The 21,157-nt window shown below is 35.3% G+C and overlaps 5 protein-coding genes and 2 pseudogenes across 6 annotated transcripts; 5 read left to right on the top strand and 2 right to left on the bottom strand.

The window, feature by feature from the left end:
- Window positions 1-1,003: 1,003 nt before the first annotated feature.
- LOC111299201 (putative polygalacturonase) lies at window positions 1,004-5,940 on the bottom strand. The gene is made up of 5 exons (XM_022894259.2): window positions 5,274-5,940; window positions 4,600-4,720; window positions 3,452-3,700; window positions 2,576-2,729; window positions 1,004-1,743 (listed from the first exon to the last, which is right to left on the bottom strand). The coding sequence occupies exons 1-5, from the start codon at window positions 5,709-5,711 to the stop codon at window positions 1,218-1,220; spliced, it is 1,488 nt and encodes a 495-aa protein (XP_022749994.1). The 5' UTR covers window positions 5,712-5,940; the 3' UTR covers window positions 1,004-1,217.
- A 1,231-nt stretch (window positions 5,941-7,171) lies between these two features.
- LOC111300384 (photosystem I chlorophyll a/b-binding protein 6, chloroplastic pseudogene) lies at window positions 7,172-7,965 on the top strand (annotated as a pseudogene).
- A 489-nt stretch (window positions 7,966-8,454) lies between these two features.
- Window positions 8,455-10,887, top strand: LOC111300882 (pollen receptor-like kinase 3). Its single transcript, XM_089746814.1, has 2 exons — window positions 8,455-9,918; window positions 10,032-10,887. Exons 1-2 carry the CDS (start codon window positions 8,604-8,606, stop codon window positions 10,598-10,600), a joined length of 1,884 nt encoding a protein of 627 aa, XP_089602940.1. The 5' UTR covers window positions 8,455-8,603; the 3' UTR covers window positions 10,601-10,887.
- A 1,901-nt stretch (window positions 10,888-12,788) lies between these two features.
- On the top strand, window positions 12,789-14,905 carry LOC111299198 (uncharacterized). Of its 2 annotated transcripts, none has more exons than XM_022894256.2 (6): window positions 12,789-13,140; window positions 13,266-13,373; window positions 13,745-13,906; window positions 14,003-14,174; window positions 14,301-14,374; window positions 14,469-14,905. In XM_022894256.2, exons 1-6 carry the CDS (start codon window positions 12,880-12,882, stop codon window positions 14,547-14,549), a joined length of 858 nt encoding a protein of 285 aa, XP_022749991.1. In that variant the 5' UTR covers window positions 12,789-12,879; the 3' UTR covers window positions 14,550-14,905. The 2 variants fall into 2 exon arrangements, with proteins under 2 accessions (XP_022749991.1, XP_022749990.1); XM_022894255.2 differs by having other exon boundaries at window positions 12,797-13,167.
- Window positions 14,906-15,197: 292 nt separating this feature from the next.
- Window positions 15,198-15,858, top strand: LOC149513673 (uncharacterized; annotated as a pseudogene).
- Window positions 15,859-16,435: 577 nt separating this feature from the next.
- Window positions 16,436-18,182, top strand: LOC111299199 (uncharacterized). Its single transcript, XM_022894257.2, has 3 exons — window positions 16,436-16,886; window positions 17,539-17,660; window positions 17,759-18,182. Exons 1-3 carry the CDS (start codon window positions 16,763-16,765, stop codon window positions 18,077-18,079), a joined length of 567 nt encoding a protein of 188 aa, XP_022749992.2. The 5' UTR covers window positions 16,436-16,762; the 3' UTR covers window positions 18,080-18,182.
- A 120-nt stretch (window positions 18,183-18,302) lies between these two features.
- On the bottom strand, window positions 18,303-20,886 carry LOC111299200 (sm-like protein LSM1B). The gene is made up of 5 exons (XM_022894258.2): window positions 20,513-20,886; window positions 19,623-19,691; window positions 19,392-19,507; window positions 19,208-19,270; window positions 18,303-18,927 (listed from the first exon to the last, which is right to left on the bottom strand). Exons 1-5 carry the CDS (start codon window positions 20,571-20,573, stop codon window positions 18,850-18,852), a joined length of 387 nt encoding a protein of 128 aa, XP_022749993.1. The 5' UTR covers window positions 20,574-20,886; the 3' UTR covers window positions 18,303-18,849.
- Window positions 20,887-21,157: the final 271 nt, after the last annotated feature.

The following is a 21,157-nucleotide window of genomic DNA, read 5'->3' as shown; positions in this document are numbered from 1 at the left end:
AGTCAACAAAATTCAAATACGTTGTTGGAAATGGAAGGTGCGGTTGAAGATTTAGATATAAAAGTAGGTTTCAGGCTTAACCCGATACTAGTGAACAAATAAAAAATAGAAACATTAATTTTATAATATAATAAATATAAAGTATTGATTTTTTTATTTTTGTGTTACGAGGACCATAAAATCATGATTAATTAAATATCTGAATTCATTAAAATATGAAAAATATATATTATTATTATTACTAAATTGATGGAAAATGACCACTTAGCGAAGGTTTAATTAGTATATTATAAAATTTGTGAAACAGAGTCGAATAGTATGACAAAATAAATTTGATTGCCTTAATTTGTGGGTTTACTCCTCACATGCAAAGATAATTAAATTGTTAGATTTACATCAGTCTAATGTTTGGTCTACCAAACCAAGGACTGACTGCCTCAATTTGATCTCACGTAAATAAATTAGCTGATTACTACTTACCAATAGCAAATTGCAAATTGAAATTAATATATTTCTAACATTAATTTAATAAGTTTTTTAGCCGTAGAAACAATTATTGACTAAGTTACATAAAGAAAAATAATCCTATTTTTTACTCTATATTTTATTTATTTAACTCAAGTGTCCATTTTTCCTTTAAAGAAAACACAATTGAAGTGTTTGCATAAGATGTGTAATTTGTTAATAAAATATTAAAATTTTAATTTTAATGATTCAAATTTAATTTTTGATGATTTTAAATATTACAAAATATCCATTAAAATATACATTAAAGCAAGTTTTATTTTTTAGAGCTTATATTCAAGTAGCATAACCATGTGCAATACTTTTCTATTCTTTTACTAGACTAATACCACATGTATAATTTTCTTAAAGAAGAAATGCTTTAGATAACATGGTCATCCTCGATAATTTCTAGGCAAGAAGTGAATTTTTTTTATTTGATTATTAAATTACATTGTTTTGTATTTATATATGAATTAATTATTAAAAAATGAGACAATTTTCTGTTACCGAACGACAGATTTTCTGCACACAACTCCATGAATCAAACAGGTTACAGAAGTGGAGCCAAAAAGGGCATGAAAGGAAATAAAAATGCCCTACTGCTCCGATCTTGTTTTTCCAAAATTAACTCACGCAGACAGAAATACAATTTTAAGCCTTTGAATATGATCCTAGAAAGAATGGCCAGCAGACTGTGACCTGCCGTCTTCTCATACGTTATAATCTATATCTGTTACATTCTGGGATGCAGATCGCTTAACTAGTCTTTCTTCTTCATCATATCTATCAAGGTTTTCACAAGGAGCAGGGAATATGGTACCTATTACGCGGCCTTGAACAAACGCACACTGGAATACATGCTTCTTCTTATATGATAACCCCACGGACATATCCCTAAACGTCACGTTTCTGACAGGAATATCTTCACTACCATGTATACGAACAGGAACACGGACTGCTTGACCATGTATCCCAGTGAAGCTTATGTCTTCAAGTGTTGGGAGGGCCTTTGGGTCGAAATCATTGTCAGGATGCTCATTGTAGTCCGTCTTGATGACAATTCCAACTCGGGCATCATTGAATGTCAAATTTCGGTAGGTTATATGTTTAACATATCCACCTCTTCCAGCAGCAGTCTTGATTCGAACTGCACGCCTAGAACTCCAGACAAGGACACTCTCCACGGTGACATTAGATACACCACCAGACATCTCACTGCCTATTGATACTCCAGCACTGTGGCATATTTCAACCAAGGCAGATTTTAGTTAGTATCTGAAGAGTGAAGATGTGCACTCACCAAATGCAAATGATGGCAAGAGGCAGATGAAAAGTAGACAAAGCATACATTACGTCCAACCGTTTAGCACCATCAGATGATAATATCTAAATGCATCTTCAAGATTGCAGTAACTAGTTACAGTTTTTTTGCTATTAAATAATGTTAGGGATTGTCTCTACAGAAAAATCATGATTCTTACCTTGTGTATAAACATGTTTTAAAATTTTAATGCTAAACAACAGATCACAATTGGTTACATAAAATATAAGTTATTGAAACAAAAGTTGATTTTTTTTTTAATTACAAAATTATTAACAACATAAAACTTCAAATATTTTAACAAGAGTCTGTATGAATCCTGCTAATTTTAGGTGTATTGGTTAAAAGTTGATTGCCCAGAGCGTATGGTTATTGATTTATAGTTCGCTTAGGGAAAACAATGAATCACACAGAGAGATGATTAAGTTAGATTAAAAAATAAGGTTTCAAGCCATTTCAGACTAAGGATGACTCAAAATGCAGAGCTGTTCCCTTGGGACATCATTAGATGTGGCATGCACAGCTGAACATTCAAAAACTCCAGTGATGTAACAGAAGGGAAGGAAACATGAAAAGAAAAATCTAGAAACTTCAATGATTTGCCAGAGTGCATTTGGGTAAAAAGTAGCCAAACTTGTTATGAATGCATTCTATTTGAACCGCCTCCCCCCTTTTTGTAACCATTGACAACAATCAGGCAACAGAATGCTCATGAAGCTGGAGGAAAACTAATTTAAGATACTTCACCTGACCATAGAGCGAACAATGAGGTTTCGGATGAGAATGTTTCTTGAAGGTCGTCCATAAGCTATGCCATACTGATCCCAGCCACTCTTTATTGCAATTGCATCATCCCCAACACTTATGTAGCAATCCTCGATTACCACATCCTCACATGAATCTGTTCATGACATAAATGATTTGAAATTAGTCACATTCAGAATGAATTAATCTTTTTTTTCTCCACAGCAAATCAACAAGCTGAAATATGGTGTACATAGGTGTAGATTTAAGATGGCTAGTGTAATATGATGTTCACTCCATTTACAATGATCCATACACAATGTGAATTTTCTTGTATGGTCAAAAAGGAAAGCGGAAAAGGAGACAAAAGACAAACGATTATGCCCATATATTTCATAAAATTCAGTTCAGAATACAATGTTCATACATTCTAAACCTAAATTCTCAGCCACCTGCTTCTGTGCTGTTCTAACAAACAATAAATTGTACCATCTATAGCATATAATAATGCCTTTGCAATCCAGCTTCAGTTACAGCCTTGAATTTTACAAATTATCAACTAAGCCTGCTAAGTAAGTTGGCCAAATCACAAAAAATGTTCAGACCATTACTGCGATTCAGTATCAATAACTTCTCTGCGTGTGGTGACTTCTGTGTGAGTGTGTGAGTGTGTGTGTGTGTGGAGAGAGAGAGAGAGTCACTTTCCCCCCAAAAAGTAGGAAAGAGAAAATTGTCTACTCATCATTTTCTCCTATTTTCATGTAGAACAAACATTTCTAAACAACTACTAATAGTATGAATGAAAATTGTGTCTAGAGCCTTAGCTACCATAAATTCTCATGCACAAAAGTTCAATTTTTATATTTAGTGACTAAATACCAGGATCAATTCCATCAGTATTTGGGGCTTCAGATACAGGAGCCAGGATGGTAACATTCCTGACTGTTACATTCTTGCAATCATATGGATGAAAAGTCCAAAAGGGAGAATCACGTAAGGTAATGTTAGAGATTACAATGTCACTTGACCACATTATCTGCACCAGTGGACCCCTGGTGTGATTGAGTAGCTTTTGGCGATACTTCTTCCACCATGATTGGCCCTGTCCATTTATGGTACCATTATGCCCTATTATTTATAAAGACAAAGGGTAAAATCAGACTCAGCCAGTAATGAATGATTTATGCAGAACAAAGGTCACGGCATTCATTTTATCAGAATCATGCCATACAAGAGTCTCTCCAACTTCTAAGTTTTTAGAGTCAAAAGTTGAGCTAATCAAATATGCATTACATGTGTTGCTAGCAGCCAATCAAATTGCCCTATTAACAATGATTGTTTCATCAATTTGGCGAGTGGTGTTACAATTTATATCAGAGCAAGAAATGATAGACCGAAGATCAATTCATTAACACTCCATCCTCATTAAAAGGGAAGAAAAATAGAGCAAACTGGCAATATTTATTCACCCAAAACCTTGAAAAGGCTGTTTCCTTCCCCTTGTTTTTTTCCATAAGAAAAAAGAAAAAAAATAAATTAGCAACTATTTTGTGTAAGCTGTATGCATAAGATACTAGGATCAAAACCACAGACAAGGGATGCAGAAAACGGGTTTAAACATTAACCTACCATAAATAATATTTTAGTGGCATCAACACGTGCTATGACTTAGAATAGCTAAATCAGCTCATTCAACAAGATAGACTCAAAATATAACTTCTTTTACAACAATCATGCTGAAATGACTATAAGGTTTCAATGATGATTATTGTAAAATCAATGTACAGACTCAAAATATAACTTCCATAGTGTAAGTTCCCAGTAATTCTTTTACCAAAGACCATATGGAGACAAATTTGATACAGTTCAGAATCATAAGATGCTTAAGTTCAAAGAGGTAATAGGTTACCACAGAAAAGGGTCTATCATGTGAACAACCTTTAATTCAATCAACTAAAGAAGAAAATATTAGGAAATGACCTAAAAACTGAAATTACTGCTTCCAGGAGCAGGCTAAATAAACTGACCAGTTATGACAACATTTTTGAGGTTTTGGCCGTGAATTAAACTCCCATACCGAGGTCCATGATGCTCTCTTCCGTACCCATATGAAGGCAACGGAGGCATTAATGGCCATTGCTTCTCGTCCTGTATAATACCATAAAGGAGAAGACATCCAAAATTAACAATCAACATTGTAATTGTGATCCAACAAACCCAAAATCCAAAGTCTTAATTAAAATGGCCAAATAACTAACTTCAACGATAAGAAATTACCTAAAGCAAAAACTTAAACTAACACTATTATACTTGCACCCAGAGGAAGTTAGATATTGGTGGCAATATCGTACTCTGAAGCCTCAAGTTTCGGATAAATACCTCAAAAAACATTATGAATTCCCATAATTATATGGTCATAACATGTTCACACTATTTATTAGTTCACATTCATCACAATTCACAACCTATAACAACTAAACATGTTAAATAATTAGTGTGAAAAACCCAACTTTGTCTTGACAAAAAGAGGTTGTTTGACTTAGCTTGTTTAGTTAATAAACCAAAATTGAGATTCATTTTCACTGCCAATTTCAAACATACTTGTAAGGTCGTGAATACAACAAGAAGATCGATTTAAGAAAAAAATTTCACCATTTATATGATATTTAGTTGAAAACAAAAAGAAATTGAAAGCACCAACCTCAAGTCCAAGAATCTCAGCACCCTCAGCTAGAAACAGAGTCATATGACTCGTAAGATTAAACGGCGCCGTAAGCCACTTACCAGGCGGCACATTGAGCTGCGCAACATCGCTCTTCTCAAGCTTCGAGATCGCCAATATAGCCCTCTCAAACGCCGCTGTGTTAACCGTGACACCATCCCCGACCCCACCAAAATCAGTCAAATTAAACACGAAAGACCGTGTCTTCGGCACAGGCCGACCCGGCCCAGATTTGGCGAATATCGAGAACCTAGCCCCAACAATATTCCGTTGCCACAAAAAAACCGAAACGAAAGCCGTGATCCAGAGCACGGTAAAGAGAGTTTTATGTGAAGAAAGGAATGCCAGAAAACATCTCTTAAGTTCGACCCTTTGTTGTTGTAACTGAAACCTCCCAACAGGCAATGTCTCCGTCATATCGGGTTTTTTCTGGTTTTGGACAAATTTGGTTCAAGAAACGGTTTTTGGCAGTTGGGTTTGGAACATAGAAAAGAAGTATCCTTTTGTACAAGAAGAGTGAAAAGAGCATAAGGGTTTAGTATTTCTTTTGGGTGAGATGTTAATGATCAGGTAGTGGATTTGTTGTTTGAAAATGGAGGAGTACATTTCAAGGGAAGGTTGTATTGGAGACGGTGAGACTGAGTGCAGGTTCTAGTTTGGCCAGCCGATATTCTTAAGGCTTTTCAGTTGTGGTTGGTTTAACGGGTTAAAATTTATTTTATACGATAAAAAATTTTTAAATTTAAAATTTATCGATAATTATTTATTAAAATTATTTTGAATATATAATTTATAATTATTAATTACCTATCTTAAACTATTATATACAAAACATTTAATTCTGACTAAGGGATTAAACATATTATCTATGACGAATTTTTTTTACCGAAAAGAAAATATATTCTCAAGGCTTATGTGATTTGCGTGGCACTAGGTTGTACGGTTTTATCAAGTTGCTTGTTTTATTTCACGACACGTGTTAAAGAGCTTAAACTTTGAAGTCTCTTTCATGACAGCATGTATGGTAGGTGATCAGTTGAAGAGTTCCAATCAGTCCAGTAAATAAAGGGAATTTAAAAAAGAGTAGATAAGAGATATACTAAATACTAATCAAAGCTGATGATCATATCTGATGTCATGATAGAAAGATGAAACTGACTGAATGATAGGCTTTTTAGCTTCGACAATTACTACAACAGTTTGCACTTGAATCACGAATCTATCTCTTTTGTCGAGATTCAATACTACCAAACTCTTGGTAATAGGAAATTTTCGGTTGTTGACGTTTGTCCATATTGGGTGGTTCAGGCTTCAAAGTTCAGACCCATGTTCTAGTTGGGTCCTGATGTTATAGGCACATTATCCTTACCCAAACCACTGTATCCCGAAAATAGTTTCTGAAAGTACTATGTGCATCAATTTCTAATGTTTGTGTTGAAATAGGACCAGCATGATATCATAAATTTCTTTACTTTTTGTTGTAGCCTTCCTTGGATCGAGTCAGACATCATAAACTTGCACTTTTTGCTTTATCCTTCGTAAAAGTGTACACAATCTTGTGGGGTTTGTTGGTTATGACCCGTTTTGGCATATACATTTGTACCTATTTAATTGATGCATAGATAAATAAAAAATTTCCAGGGTTCTACCTAAAGTATGCAGGAAGTTAATTCTCATTTCTGAGGATAAACTGGATGCATTCAGCTTAATTTACTGCCTAGTCTCTGATTTCAACTTATAACATAATCCTTTAGTTTTCTCTTTTGGAGCAAGGCAATCAGCAATGGTCTACAAATAAATGTTGCTTGCAAGAGCTTTTATTATCTGATGTGCTTGGAACCGAATCTCATAGTCAACAGGTGCTTATCTCTGAGATAAATTATTTTCAGGATCTGATCTAGACTCTTTAAAATGGTTTTGCACAAGCTGAGCTAATGCATGCCAGGTGGGCAATGCTGGCTGTGGCAGAAATACGCGTACCAGAATTGCTTGAGAGGCTGGGTTTAATTGAGAACTTCACATGGTATGATGCCGGTGCTCGAGAATACTTTGCAGACCCTACAACCTTGTTTGTATTGCAAATGGCATTGACGGGTTGGGTTGAAGTCAGAAGGTGGGCTGAACTGATTAAGCCAAGGAGTTTAGACATTCAACTGAAACTTCCTAACAAGAACCCAACGCCTGATGTTGGATACCAAGGTGGGTTATGGTTTGACCCGATGTGCGGAAGAGGGTCCTCAGAACCAGTGGTGGTGTTGAGGACTAAACAGATCAAGAATGGGCGTATTGCTATGCTAGCATTTTTTGGCGTCTGCTTCCAAGCTATCTATACCGGCAAAGGCCCTATTTAGAACTTGATGGTTTATATTGCAGACCCCAGTCCCTGCAACATTTTTCGGCACTGCTCTTCTCCTGGTTAGAAATCAAATTAAATTATTCAACTGGGAAATATTTATTATAATATGAATTTTACCACATTCCATTTAGTTGAGCCTATGGCAACTAAAGTAAAGCTGCCAATGGGAGTAGGATTGATATATGACATTACATGTTTGTGTTTGCAGGCTTTTACAACACATTGACGTTCATTTGAGATTCGATAACTGGTACAGCATGGACGTGATCTAAAACCTTGGTACAGCCATCACCTGTATCGTTTCAGTAAATTGTTCTCTGTTTTATCATGTGCATACAAATTGTACATCGCAGGAACCAGAGACTTGTTTCTTTTGACTTTAATAATTAGTATAAATTTTTATTTTTCAGAAAAATACGATGGCTTTCATGGTTTTTCCTTACCGTTGCTTTAATTAAATCAGTAAAGTCACAGTTAAAATGTTAAATGGTCAGGAGATCAACACTTTTAATCCACTATTTTTTCCCATTTGATATTGGTTTATTATTCACACTCATTTATGGATTTTCAGAAAGATATGTTTGTTTGTGATATATACCAACATTTTAGATTGCATAACAATACTCAATAGTCCGAGATTGAGGCAAAGGCACGCTGACAAGGTCAAACGAAGTTGGAAGCCTCTGTTTCTCCCTTTCAATCCCATTAATTCTCTCGTCTCTCAAACCTCTATTCCAATTCTATTCTTAGAATTTAATGTAACTTTGCCAGCTGCATCTTTCAATTCCTCCTCTCAAAGCCACAATCTCTTACCAACATGGCACAGCACCCTCTTGTCAACCCCGAATTAAGCAAAAAGAAACTGAACAACCCAAACAAAGACTCAGAGAACCACACGATCTCTCCGAGCAGCGGCTTGTTTCTATCCGGAGCTTTACCATTTCCGGTCAGTAATGGCCGCTGTTCGCTTCCTCCCTTTCCTATCCCTTCTAATCACCCTTTTTCTTCCCACCCTTTGCGTCTCTCAATCTGATGCAGATACTCTCATTAAGTTCAAGAAATCTTTTACGCAAGGTGATTTGAATAGTTGGATTCCAGGGTCCTCTCCTTGCCTTAAAAGGTGGGTTGGTGTCATGTGTTCGGGTGAAACCATTATTGGCCTCCATTTAACAGGATTACGTCTTTCAGGACAAGTTGACGTTCAAGCTTTGCTTCAACTTCGTGGCTTGAGAACCATCAGCTTAGTAGGGAACTCTTTCACAGGTTCAATCCCCGAATTCAATAAACTTGGCGCTTTAAGGGCTATATACTTGTCTCGCAATCAGTTTAGCGGTGAAATACCAAATGGGTATTTTACATCGATGGGATCTTTGAGGAAAGTTTGGCTAAATGAAAACAAATTCACAGGAAATATTCCTGAGTCCTTAATGCAACTACCCCATCTCGTAGAACTCCATCTAGAGGCAAATCAATTTTCAGGAACAATACCAGAATTGAAATATCCAAATGTACTTACTTCGCTTGATCTATCGCGTAACAACCTGGAAGGAGAAATCCCAGAAAGTTTCTCCAAGTTCAATGCCTCTTCATTCGAACAAAACGTAGGACTTTGTGGGAAACCACTGGGGATAGATTGCGATGAATTACACCAATCAGGTTCAGGAATCTCAAATCCGTCGGGCCGAAACCAAGGTTCCAATTCCAAAGCCAAGGTAGTCGTTGCCATGGCAACGCTTATTGTTATACTGTTTTTTGTGATAGCCTCCATCATTTCCGCAAGGCGTAGGAGGGACGATGATTTCAGCATTCTAAGTAAGGAACCTCCAAGAGAGGAGGTGCTGCAGGTCGACGTACCTGAATCGACCCGCCGAAAGCCTGCAGAGTCAAGCCGCAGGAGTAATTCTGTCTCCAAGAGAGGGTCGTCACAACAGGCCAACAAGACCGGGATGGCCAACTTGGTCATGGTGAATGATGAGAAGGGTGAATTCGGGTTGCAAGATTTGATGAAGGCAGCCGCGGAGGTGCTTGGAAATGGCGGGTTGGGCTCTGCATATAAGGCCGTGATGGCAAATGGATTGGCCGTGGTGGTGAAGAGAATGAGAGAAATGAATAGGTTGGGAAAAGATGATTTTGATGCTGAAATGAGGCGGCTTGGGCAATTAAGGCACCCCAATATTTTGACGCCATTGGCCTACCATTTTAGAAGAGAGGAGAAGCTTATTGTTTCCGAAAACGTGCCCAAGGGCAGCTTGTTATACGTCTTGCATGGTAGGACTATCATCAACCTTGGTTAATTTTCATTTAAGATACCTATGCAAGGCGTTTTTTTTTCCCCCTCTTTTTCCCATTAATTTTCTAACTAATAAACATGGCTCGTTCAGGTGATCGAGGAACCATTCATGCTAATCTGAATTGGCCAACCCGTTTGAAGATCATCCAGGGAATCGCACAAGGGCTCAGTTTCATTCATACAGAGTTTGCAACATACGAGATCCCTCATGGAAATCTCAAATCCAGCAATGTTCTTTTAACGGAAAATTATGATCCATTACTAAGTGACTATGCCTTTCAACCACTGACAAACGCCAGCATTGCTGCCCAATGTTTTTTTGCTTACAAATCCCCAGAATATCTTCAGAACCAGCAAGTCTCCCCCAAATCAGACGTTTATTGTTTAGGAATTCTCATCCTGGAAATCATCACAGGGAAATTTCCTTCTCAATATCTTAGCAATGGCAAGGGTGGGATAGATATCGTGCAATGGGTACAAACATCAATATCCGAGAACCAAGTGGAAGAATTGATTGATCCTGAGATAGCAAACGATTCAGGTTCACTCAATCAGATGCTTCAACTCCTCCAAATCGGAGCTGCTTGCACTGAAAGTAATCCCGATCAACGGTTACACATGAAAGAAGCCATTAGCAAGATACAAGAGGTAAATAATTAATCTTGAGGCAGGCCCCTCTTTGCTGTAGGTGTGAAAGGAAAAGGTAGCTGAGGTTACCAGACACCATCAATATCCACGCTTCAAAGATCAATCAATCCGATTAATTAGGATGTAAAAATGATTAGGATGTAATCTTAGTCATGTTTTTTTTTTTTTTTACCTGATTGGTTTTGGAAGAAAGCACAATTTGAACTCAGAGTAGTCTGTAATATTATTGATATGTTTGTATGTGAATGCAAAAGAGTTGTATTTGTCCCATTTTTAAAGATACTGTCATTTGATTTCATATTTTCCATCTGTTTTTAAGTATATCACAAATTTAAGCCTGAGGTTAGTGGAAAGCTGATAGCTTGCTTTGGGCCCCAAGTTTCATCATTCTACCCAATATTCATCGCTAAATATTAATTAGTTTAATTTCATTTGTGATGCTTTCACTTTTGTTTATCAAAGACTCTTTTTTATATTTAAATAAAATTCTTAATTAATTAGAAATTTGACATAAAATGTTTGGTTAGAATTTAAAATTTAATTTAATTGATTTATATAATTATTTTACCATATTCTATAACTTTAAAATTTAAATATCAATATTTATAACATTTGTTATTCCCAAAGCAACATTTAAAAAAAATACATTTTGCTAATGTGAGGAATGATTTGCTCTTTGCTAGTGGTAGTTAGACATTTTGTTTATATTTTTTATTTTTTATTTTTACACTTTCTATTTTTCTCTCATTTCATTTCACCATATATAATTCTCAAAGTTTAGCGTAAACTTCATAAACTAAATTTTAGTAAATATATATATAAAAAAAAGTTAAGTTTATGGATTTAAAATTATTCCTTCATAAAATAATTTTTTAATATTTTATATTAAATAATAAATTATTACATTATAATTAAATAATGATAATTGATTAGTTAGTTAAAAAACTATAATATCACCAAACAATTAAATTCATATACGAAACTTAAATTTAAGACTTCAATGTTTTAAAACTTCCTCTTTGTCAATAAACTAAGGCCTTAGTGGCAATTTCATGTTAAGTTTCAAATTAATATATTTGATAAGTTATATCTAAATATTTTAATTTTATGATTAGTGTATGCTTAAATAATTTAGTTTGAATTCCTTTCTTTTCAAAATAGTAAAAAAAGAAAAGATATTGATTGGCTATGTTGTATTTATACTTATATTTTACATATATATTTAATAAGTAATTTTTTTATAAATAATATTAATTATTATTTTAAATTAATTAAAATTAAGATATTTTCATTTAAAATATATATTAATATATTTATAGAAAATTATATAAATATATAAGATAAAAATTATCCAATGGCACTCGAACGATAAGAAACGCATGTTTTCTTTGATTTCTTTTCCTTCAGTCCGGGGAGTAGCTTATAAACCAATAGATGGGCTAAAGTAGCTATTTGAAATCTTTAGTTCTCTTGTTGTCTTTTTTTATTTCTTTTCTTTCAGTCCCAGGAGTAACTTACAAACCAATAGAGGGGCTAAAGTAGCTATTTGAAATCTTTAGTTTTGTTGTAGTTTCATAGGATCACACTGGTACAGGGGCTTGAGAGCGATAATAGCCTTCTTTTGGCTTTTGAGCTGCTGACTGTAGAAGAGGTGGTGGGGGAGAAGGTCTAATTCTTTTAATACATTAGATTAAAAATTTAATTGATCCAATTTAAATTAATATAATATTAAATTTAAATTTAATTAAGTTTTATATATTTTTTAATTAAATTTAATTTAAAATAAAAATTAAATTATTCGAATTCATTTGATTAATATATAAAAATAATATTAATTTTATTATTCGTATTTAAATTTAAATTTAAAATATTTTATTAATTAAAATATAAAATTTCGAATTAAATTTATTAATTATTTGAATTAATATAAAAATATTTAAATTTGATTCAATTGATAAATTTAATTATTCGAATTTGAGCTTAAGTTAATAATAACCAATCATAATTTGAATTTTATTCGAGATAAATTTAAATAATTTACGAATATTAATATATCATTATTCTCTTAAATAAATATATTTTTATTTTTATTTTTATTTTTTTTAAAAAAATAAAATTATTTATATCTATTAAATATTTTTAAAAATAAGAATTGAAATACATTTAAAATACCCGAGAATAAATATAGTATAAATATTCGTAAACAGAGATAAAAAAGACTCTACGTGCCCTGTACCTATCTTACTTCCCTGCCCTGTGGAGTCGGAACTCGAGGTGAAGATAGGCCAAAAATGTATCGAACAGCGGCGAATCGCCTCCTTCACAGTGCCTCTCTTATCAAAAATAGTGGCGGAGGCCGCCTTCTCCGATTCCCCATTCTCAGAACCGTCATTAGCTCTTCACGATTTTCCACTACCGCAGACCCTCAAACGGTCCCTAATCAAACCCTTAATCCATCTGATTCTTCCACGTCATCATCATCAACGGCTGGGGATGGTCCACGCCTCGAGAGAAAGAATCCGAGAGCTGATTACGAGGAAGAGCAAGCTCGGGTGCTGCAAGCCTCACTACGACACGTCGTCCGTGCATTGATTAATATTATACTAGAATTATTGAAAACTTTATATTCTTATTTATGATTTTTTAGGGTTAAAATTTTATTTTATTTTTAATGCAGATGAGGTTGGGATGGAGTGAAGAAGCGATGATCGCAGGTGCAAAGGAAGTTGGGGTTTCTCCTTCAATTGTTGGATCCTTCCCTCGAAAAGAAGCAGCCCTTGTTGAGGTAATTTTTTGAGTGAAAAGTTTCAATTTTTTCTCTTGAAAAAACAAAGGTTTCAAATTTTATAAGCTCTGATTTTACTCTTTTGAATTTTTCATCATTTATTTATATGTCAAAATTATTCTTTGCTTGTGATTATTAGTTCAAGTATGGAAACTTTAGGTAGGGCATTACAATTTACAAACAATCTGATGATACTAATGCTTATGATGTAGAGCTTCTTACCTCATCATTTTCTATCGTTTAGAGGTGATGGGTTTATCAAACTCAATCTTGAAGGATTTTTGGAGGCTGTTCTTTTAGTAAGGGACCGAACTGTGGTTCCTCCTTTCCCAGATCCATGATTTGGTTCTTTGCTCTTGTATTCTCTGCAGTTTTTCATGGATGACTGCTTACAAAAGCTTATGGATCGAATTGACTCCGAAGAGGAATCACAACATTTGATTCCTAGTCAACGTATCTCCAAGCTTGCAAGGATTCGCCTAGAAATGCAAGCGCCCTACATATCAAAATGGCCTCAAGCCCTCAGCATCCAAGTACCTGTCCTTGTACCTTTTTTCTTGTTAACGGACTATTTTACTTGGTCGAAGTCTTCACTCATTAAGTCAACTATTTTCTAACATTCTTTGTAGGCACATCCATTGAATGTTCCAACAAGTTTTAAGCAGAGGGCACTGCTGGTTGATGAAATCTGGCATGCAGCGGGAGATGAGGCCTTTGATGTAGACTGGTATGTGAAGCGCACTGTCCTTGGAGGGATACACTCAACAGCAGAGATTTACATGCTGACTGACAGCTCCCCAGGTTTATTTCCTTTACCTTTATGTGCTTTGAATTTTGATGTGTATACATCTTTGCTTCATCAGTGACTTTCTAGTGGAGATGCAAGCTTTTAGACAGCATTTCATTTATTTTATCATTTTCTGGCAGAGTTTCGTGATACATGGCTGTTCTTGGATGATCGGGTGAAAGATGCTTTTGATTTGAAGAAGACAATACAGGAGGTACTCTCTCCTTTCATTTCTTTTTCCTTTGCCTTTCTAAATTGGAAAAATTGGAGTCTATTTTAGAACTCTTGATGAAATAACATTGTTACAGGCAAAGTATTTGGCTGAAGCTGTTGGTGCTGGAATGGGGAGTTCTTTGCAAAGATTTGTAGGCAGAGTGCTTCAGAGATGAAAGCTAATAACCTTGTGGTTCTTGATATTTCTATGACTAGCATCAGAGTCAACATTACACTTGACGAGCTATAAAAATTAGGTGCTGTCATAAGTTATGTGTTAGTATTATGATAGTCCCTCGACGGCTCTCAATATTTCCTTAGTCTTTATCAGTGCACAAGCCATTGTTCTCCAGAGTTTAGGTTTCATATTACGTTCCTGTCACAAATGTTAAGCATATCCATCTTCTTGGTAACGTGATTAAATTATTATTTTTTTTATAGATTCGGGCACAATAATCATTTGTTAGCTGGATACTGTGCTTCACATGAGAATATTTTCGCTTAATAAAAATATTTTTGTCTTCAACCATAAGTAACTGAAGCCTGTCCTGTAATGTGCTCGAATTTTTAACTTACTAGGATGCTTTGTCCTTTGATTCCCCCAGGGCAAACCCAATATCAGATTGGACTTGATCCCTTAGCTTTACAAGTTTCTATGCGGCTAAAATATCAGGCAGTGATTATAAAAGTAGAGGGAGTTTCTATAAATATTTGCATATATCGTTTTTTTCTGTCAAATAGTTTTTTTTTTCCTTTTTTTTTTTTTTAAGGATTTTGACTCTTCCTTCTATAATTTTTATGAGTTCTTCTCTTCCAGAGGCGTAGTGCTGTGGACCAGATATGGCACCCCTGTTTAAGTAAAAAAGGTTTTTTTTCTGAAGGTTTAAATCAATCTTGAAACCTTGCCCCATACAGAAAACACAAACCAATGCATGGCATCAAATCTACGCAGGAGCTGAGCTGTGATGGACTCTGGTGAAGGAGTCACGCATGTCGTCCCCGTTTATGAGGGCTATGCACTCCCTCACTCTATCCATCGGCTTGATCTAGCAGGCAAGGAATTGAAAGACTACCTCACCAAGATCCTGACTCGAGGGCTACATCCTCATAATATCAGCAGAACGAGCAACCATTAGAGACATAAAAGAACGACTTTCATACGTAGCAATGGATATCAATAACGAACTTGCCACATCAAGGGAAAGCTCAGAGCTTGACAGGCAATATGAATTGCCAGATGGGCAAGTCATAACTATTGGAGCTAGCAGGTCTAAGTGCCCCGAAATTCTGTTTGATCCAAGCAGGGTGGAATATAACCAGGCAGTCTTCGTGGGATTTTGGTGAGGTCAATCAGAAGAAGTTACATTGACGTTAGAAGAGAGATGTTAGGAAATGTTGCGCTTAGTGAGGGTACCACTTTAATGCCGGGCCTGGCAGATAGGTTGGCCAAAGAGGTTAGCTCATTGGCACCTCCAGGCTTCTCTAAACACCTTTGAAAAGGTAACGAATTTCTTACTCAAAAATGCATTTGGGCTCGGTCAAGGCTCGGCTCCTCCGATGATTAATTAGCTGATAGAAGATTAATTTATTGCAGATGTGCATTACTAAGGAAGACTACATGGAATCTGGTTCTTCTGTTGTTAACATGAAATGATTTTGAGCAAAAGCAATACATTGCCTTTCTAATTTTTCCCTTGTATACAAATAACTTCACTTGTCTATCCTTCGATACTAAACCAGAAAGCTGTACAGTTTTATAAATTCTGCTTTTTTTTGTGCATCCTCATTCTTCACTAATTTGTATATTTTTCATTATATATTTTGTTTCGTTTTTTATTCTATGAAAAAAGAGCTTGAAGATTGGACAAGCTCTCCAAAACTGAATTTCTTCAGAATTTCAGTCTAAAGAAGATCACAACTAGGGGAAACCAAAGGAAATAACTGCACAACCGCAGCCATTAATATAATGGACAGGCCCCGTTTTATAGGGCCCAAATTGCATTGTTTCTTTTTTGACACGGCCTAACCCCCAATGTATAGGCCGGAGTTCAACCGGAGAGAAGTAGAAGTGCGCGAGTTTGTCCTAAAAGCCGCCATACCCACTCTGTGGAAAAACAAAATCTAACCCGACATTTCCACGGTCAGACGGGGAAAGATTTCATGAGCTGAAAAAAAAAATAAAAGAGCATGTAAAATATGTGGATCCTACGTTCGGGTTCGGTGAGGACGTTTGACTATCCAGTTTCCTTCATTTTTACTTAATCGACATAAAAGCAGGTCAGTTCACTCAAAAAAAAAAAAAAATGGTTGGTGTCTAAAACGGTCAAGCACTCTTACAAATCTTAAACAGTCAAGCCCAGTGTCTAGCAGTAAGGAAAACTGAAGCAGCATGGCTTCTGCATCAGAGATTGCAGCAAAGTTGAATCTGGTGGCAAATCCTGAAGGTGGCTTATATACTGAAACTTTCAGAGACACCTCGATTTTCCTCTCCAAATCTCAACTTCCTCCTGAATGTAAGTACTTTATATAAATGCCTTAACTTTTTGCTTCTTTCTCCATTGATTGTGATGTTTTCACTTCTACGGCAGTAGAGATCATATCTATTAATATCAGAATAGCTTTTTTTTGGTTTACGATTCCACTTTCTTCTTAGATTCTTTACTTGTGCAATTTTCTTTCCATGGGATCTGGTCCACATCTTGTTGATCTCAATATTATTTCAAATTAATAAGATATTTTGACTTAAAGCTGGAATTAAGATAGTTAAACTTATCCCTCATGGTATACAATCTGTATTTTAGTTCTGAGGTTTCATTGCTATCATTAATGTAATCAATAGGAAGCAGAAAGATTTTTGTTATCTGGATAGTCTGTGGTGTCTGCAAGCGAAATGCTTTACATTCTGAAAAAGACCTTCCAAATTAGAGACAAGAAAAGTGAGATTTGACTTCGAAATTCCTATGTATGAAAATTAGATCCACTGCCTTTGTCTTTTGTCGGACTTGTTTGCCTAAATTTTTCAGCTTCAAAGTATTGAAATTTTAATGAAACTGGTTTCTTTCTACTTTCAAGTGTGATTGTTCTTATCCTATCAAAGCAATATTTACTAGTCAGTCATTCGTTGGTAGTTTTTCGTATCATAACATGACAGTAACTTCACTGCAGACAAAGTTGATCGTGCTGTCAGCTCATGTATATACTTCTTGCTAACATCCGGGAATGTGTCTCACCTTCATCGAATACCATGTGCTGAGACCTGGCATTTTTATTTGGGAGAACCTCTTACGGTAATGGCTGCGTTAACCTTGTTCAAGCCAAAATATTCTGAATACCAATGTGGCAATTTATTGTTCTGAATGAGTAATGAAGCATATGTTTGATACAGGTCCTAGAACTGTATGAAAAAGATGGGCAAGTAAAACTAACATGTCTTGGACCTGATCTGGGAGATAATCAGCAGGTGCAGTACACGGTACCTCCAAATGTTTGGTTTGGTGCATTTCCAACAAAGGATTTTCACATTTCCACTGACGGGGGAGTGACAAAAGCCGAATCAAGGGATGCTGAGAGCCACTATTCACTTGTTGGATGCACCTGTGCACCTGCCTTTCAGTTTGAAGACTTTGAGCTGGCAAAACGTTCCGAGCTTGTAACTCTCTTTCCGAATTACGACCGCCTCATTTCTTTACTCACCTATCCTGATTGAAACAAAGCTTGATATGTACCAATAATCTAGAAGCTGGTTTCAATACTTCAGCATCTTGAAGCTTGAGGATTTTCAATGGCAACAAGTACTCGGATTTCTAATTCCTGGATGGCTACTAGATTTTCAATTTATATTTGCTGCAGCTTTGAAAGCATTAAGCTGTGAATTAAATGTTGTTGTCCACGAATAACTATTATCAGGCAGCAAAACTAACAAGGCAAGGTGGCACAAGTACAGAAATTGAATAAACTTCTGCACTTAATGATCATGAAACATAACTAAACACGTTACAAATAAATTGAAAGTGACTGTGCCATTACAAAATGCGGCACCAAAGCAACAAACCACAGCAATTTTGAACAATTTCTACTCAAATGAAATGTAAGAGCCTAGAAAGGAAGTGAAAAGATACTAAAACAAGGGGAGCAAACACGATTTTTAGTATAAACAGAAAACTTTTAAAACCCTAAACTCACTGAAGAACCTAATTATAGGTATTGCACGTAGAGCTATCGCCCATGCTATGAAGGTACAAGGAAATTATCACTGTCTCTAAAAAGACAGAAAAAATACTTTCCCCTTCCCAACCTTTTAGCCTATAAGGTCTTCAGAATCGTAAGAACTTCTCCCCCTGCTCTAGCTTCCTCCTCCAATAACCGAGATGAAGTAAGAATGTCTCATGCCTATCCCACCCTCATTCAAATTTTGGGTCACAATCGCACTAATATTTGCGAACATGGCATGAAACTCTAACAAAATAGCAGGGTCTATTAATCAAAATCAAGGAACTCCATTCTTTTTCTCATGGAGCCCTTCAGATCTGTTGCTTCTCTTTCTGCTTTCTGAGCCTGGAAAAAGATAAACAGATAAGTTATTCTTGATGTGTAAGAAAATTGACAGTTACCCAAGTCCATCTTGCTCAAATTCTTTTAATTAATCATCTCAGAAGACTAAATTATTACAAACTTTCTTTACCAAAACCATACAGCATGGGAAACAGACATGAGAAAACCCCCTTGGAAGTGGAAATATCCACCTAGCCTTTCATAAGAAGGGTTCTGTCAAATAGATATAGCAATACCAGGTGAAAAACATGCAAAGAAATGAGAACTGTGACAAGTCATTTACCCTTTTTATCTCAGCTGCCGATACAGGAGTCATATGTGAGGGAAGCTCCTCCTTTTCCAAATCCTGTGTAGCAAGCAGAAATTTATAAAGAAGAAATAACAGTGTAAGACAAAACAATTCCACACCTCAACAAAAGCAAAAAAAAAAAAAAAAGTTGAAACAAAGATAACATAAAACAGCATACCAGCTCTCCTATTAAGACAACATTCTCCCCACGGATTACATATAGACCTAAGGGGATGTCACAGTATAAATCACCGACAATAACTCGCTCACAAGCTCCTTCTAGAACAACATTAGCTGTGAATGTCGAAGGATATCACATCACTGATTATTATTCAGAACAAAAGAAAGAAGAAAAAGTAAAAGAAAAAAGAAAGCAGAAAAGATAAGGAATAAGATCAGGACAAACTACCAAATTGATCAAAAGATCGCAGTAATCCCAAAAGCTTTCGTCCATCTCTCAGCAAGACAAGGAGTTTCTCTGCAAAATAGGTAAAAGGCATGTTCTACAATCATTAAAGATCTAAATCACAGACAATTTACTAAGCAATTGTTGTAATATAAAAGGGCAACCACTAGCAGACAAAATGAGAATGTAGGATGATAAATAACTACAACCAAAAACATTCAAGGGAGTCTTAAAAACATAATATAATAGGATTCCAGTAGCATAGTTTATGCAAACAAACTCTCTCTGAGACAACTTGTGCAAGAGAATTATCATGCTTCAATAACACAAATGCTATTCGGAACAAATGTCAGATTGCAACACAGCGTTTTGAGATGCCACCCAAGTACCTAAGATTATAACTTTCATTCAATATTCTCCAAACAATTAAATTATGGAATTCCACAAAAGCAAAGTTGAGAGCTTGTAATTTTCACTAAAAAGCGAGTCTCTTGAAGATCATCAAAGTATTTCTCACAAAACCAATTGACAAGCCTATAAAAATTGGACAACGAATAGAAGAGGCCATTACTTGAACAAACTCTTTTCACCTAATTTGGACATGCATCACAATACCAGCTTGTCTCAATTCTTAAAGAAATCGAAATTACAAAAATACTGACAACCAAGAACATTAAAGAACACAACTTCACAAAGGGAAATAATCCAATATAGTAAAGTACACAAACAGGAATCCAGTGAATCAAACAGTGTCATTAAACAAACCAAACCTTACAACCAAGCAAAACTAAAAAATAAGAAGAAAAACCCAAAAACAAGATAATTTTTAAAGATTGCAAATAAAACAACAAAGAATATTACATATAAAACAGAGAGAGAAAGAGAGAGATTACTGTCAAGATAGGTGGCAAGAGAAGTGGAGAGAAAGATATCATCAGGGCCAGCCCAAGACATGGAAATTAATCTTCTTTGACTCTTCAATTTCAAATTTCCAAACAAATGGCATTAGCTTCCCAATTAACCATCCATAGTTTAAACCACTCCTCCCCACCAAAAAAATTAAGAAAAAAAATCAAATCTTTGCCAAATCTCTCTACCAATAAGAGTAGACCCAGAAGAGATTTCTTCCAAAGCTGTAAAAAAACCCTAGCTTTATTGACAATACCAAATTGTAGGAAGCTTTTATGAGGGGGAAAAAAAAAAAAAGCAAAGAGAGAGAAGGAGAGTTAGGTTTAGCTTAAGAGCCTTTTTTTATTTAACAAGAGGCAAAATTAAAAGCCTCGCTGGATCAATCATTGAATCTTTTTTTTTTTAATCTTTAATTAATTAATAATTAATTAATTAATTAATTGCTTTAATTATTGGTTTTGGACCGTTGGATTGGTTTAATTATGATTTTTCTTTGATAATCAAGCTGTCTTTGGGATTTCATATGACTGTCAATTTAGACATCAAATTGGGGCAGATTATATTAAAAATTGAGTAATCTTTTATTTTTTTCATTAAATATTAAGTCACCTTTTCATTCTATAGTAAAT

Source organism: Durio zibethinus, chromosome 18 (genome assembly GCF_047325235.1).
Source record: "Durio zibethinus cultivar Kanyao isolate XHJ-2024 chromosome 18, ASM4732523v1, whole genome shotgun sequence".
NCBI lineage: Eukaryota > Viridiplantae > Streptophyta > Magnoliopsida > Malvales > Malvaceae > Durio > Durio zibethinus.
Note: the sequence above shows the minus strand (reverse complement) of the source record. Positions and strands in the feature narration are given on the sequence as shown.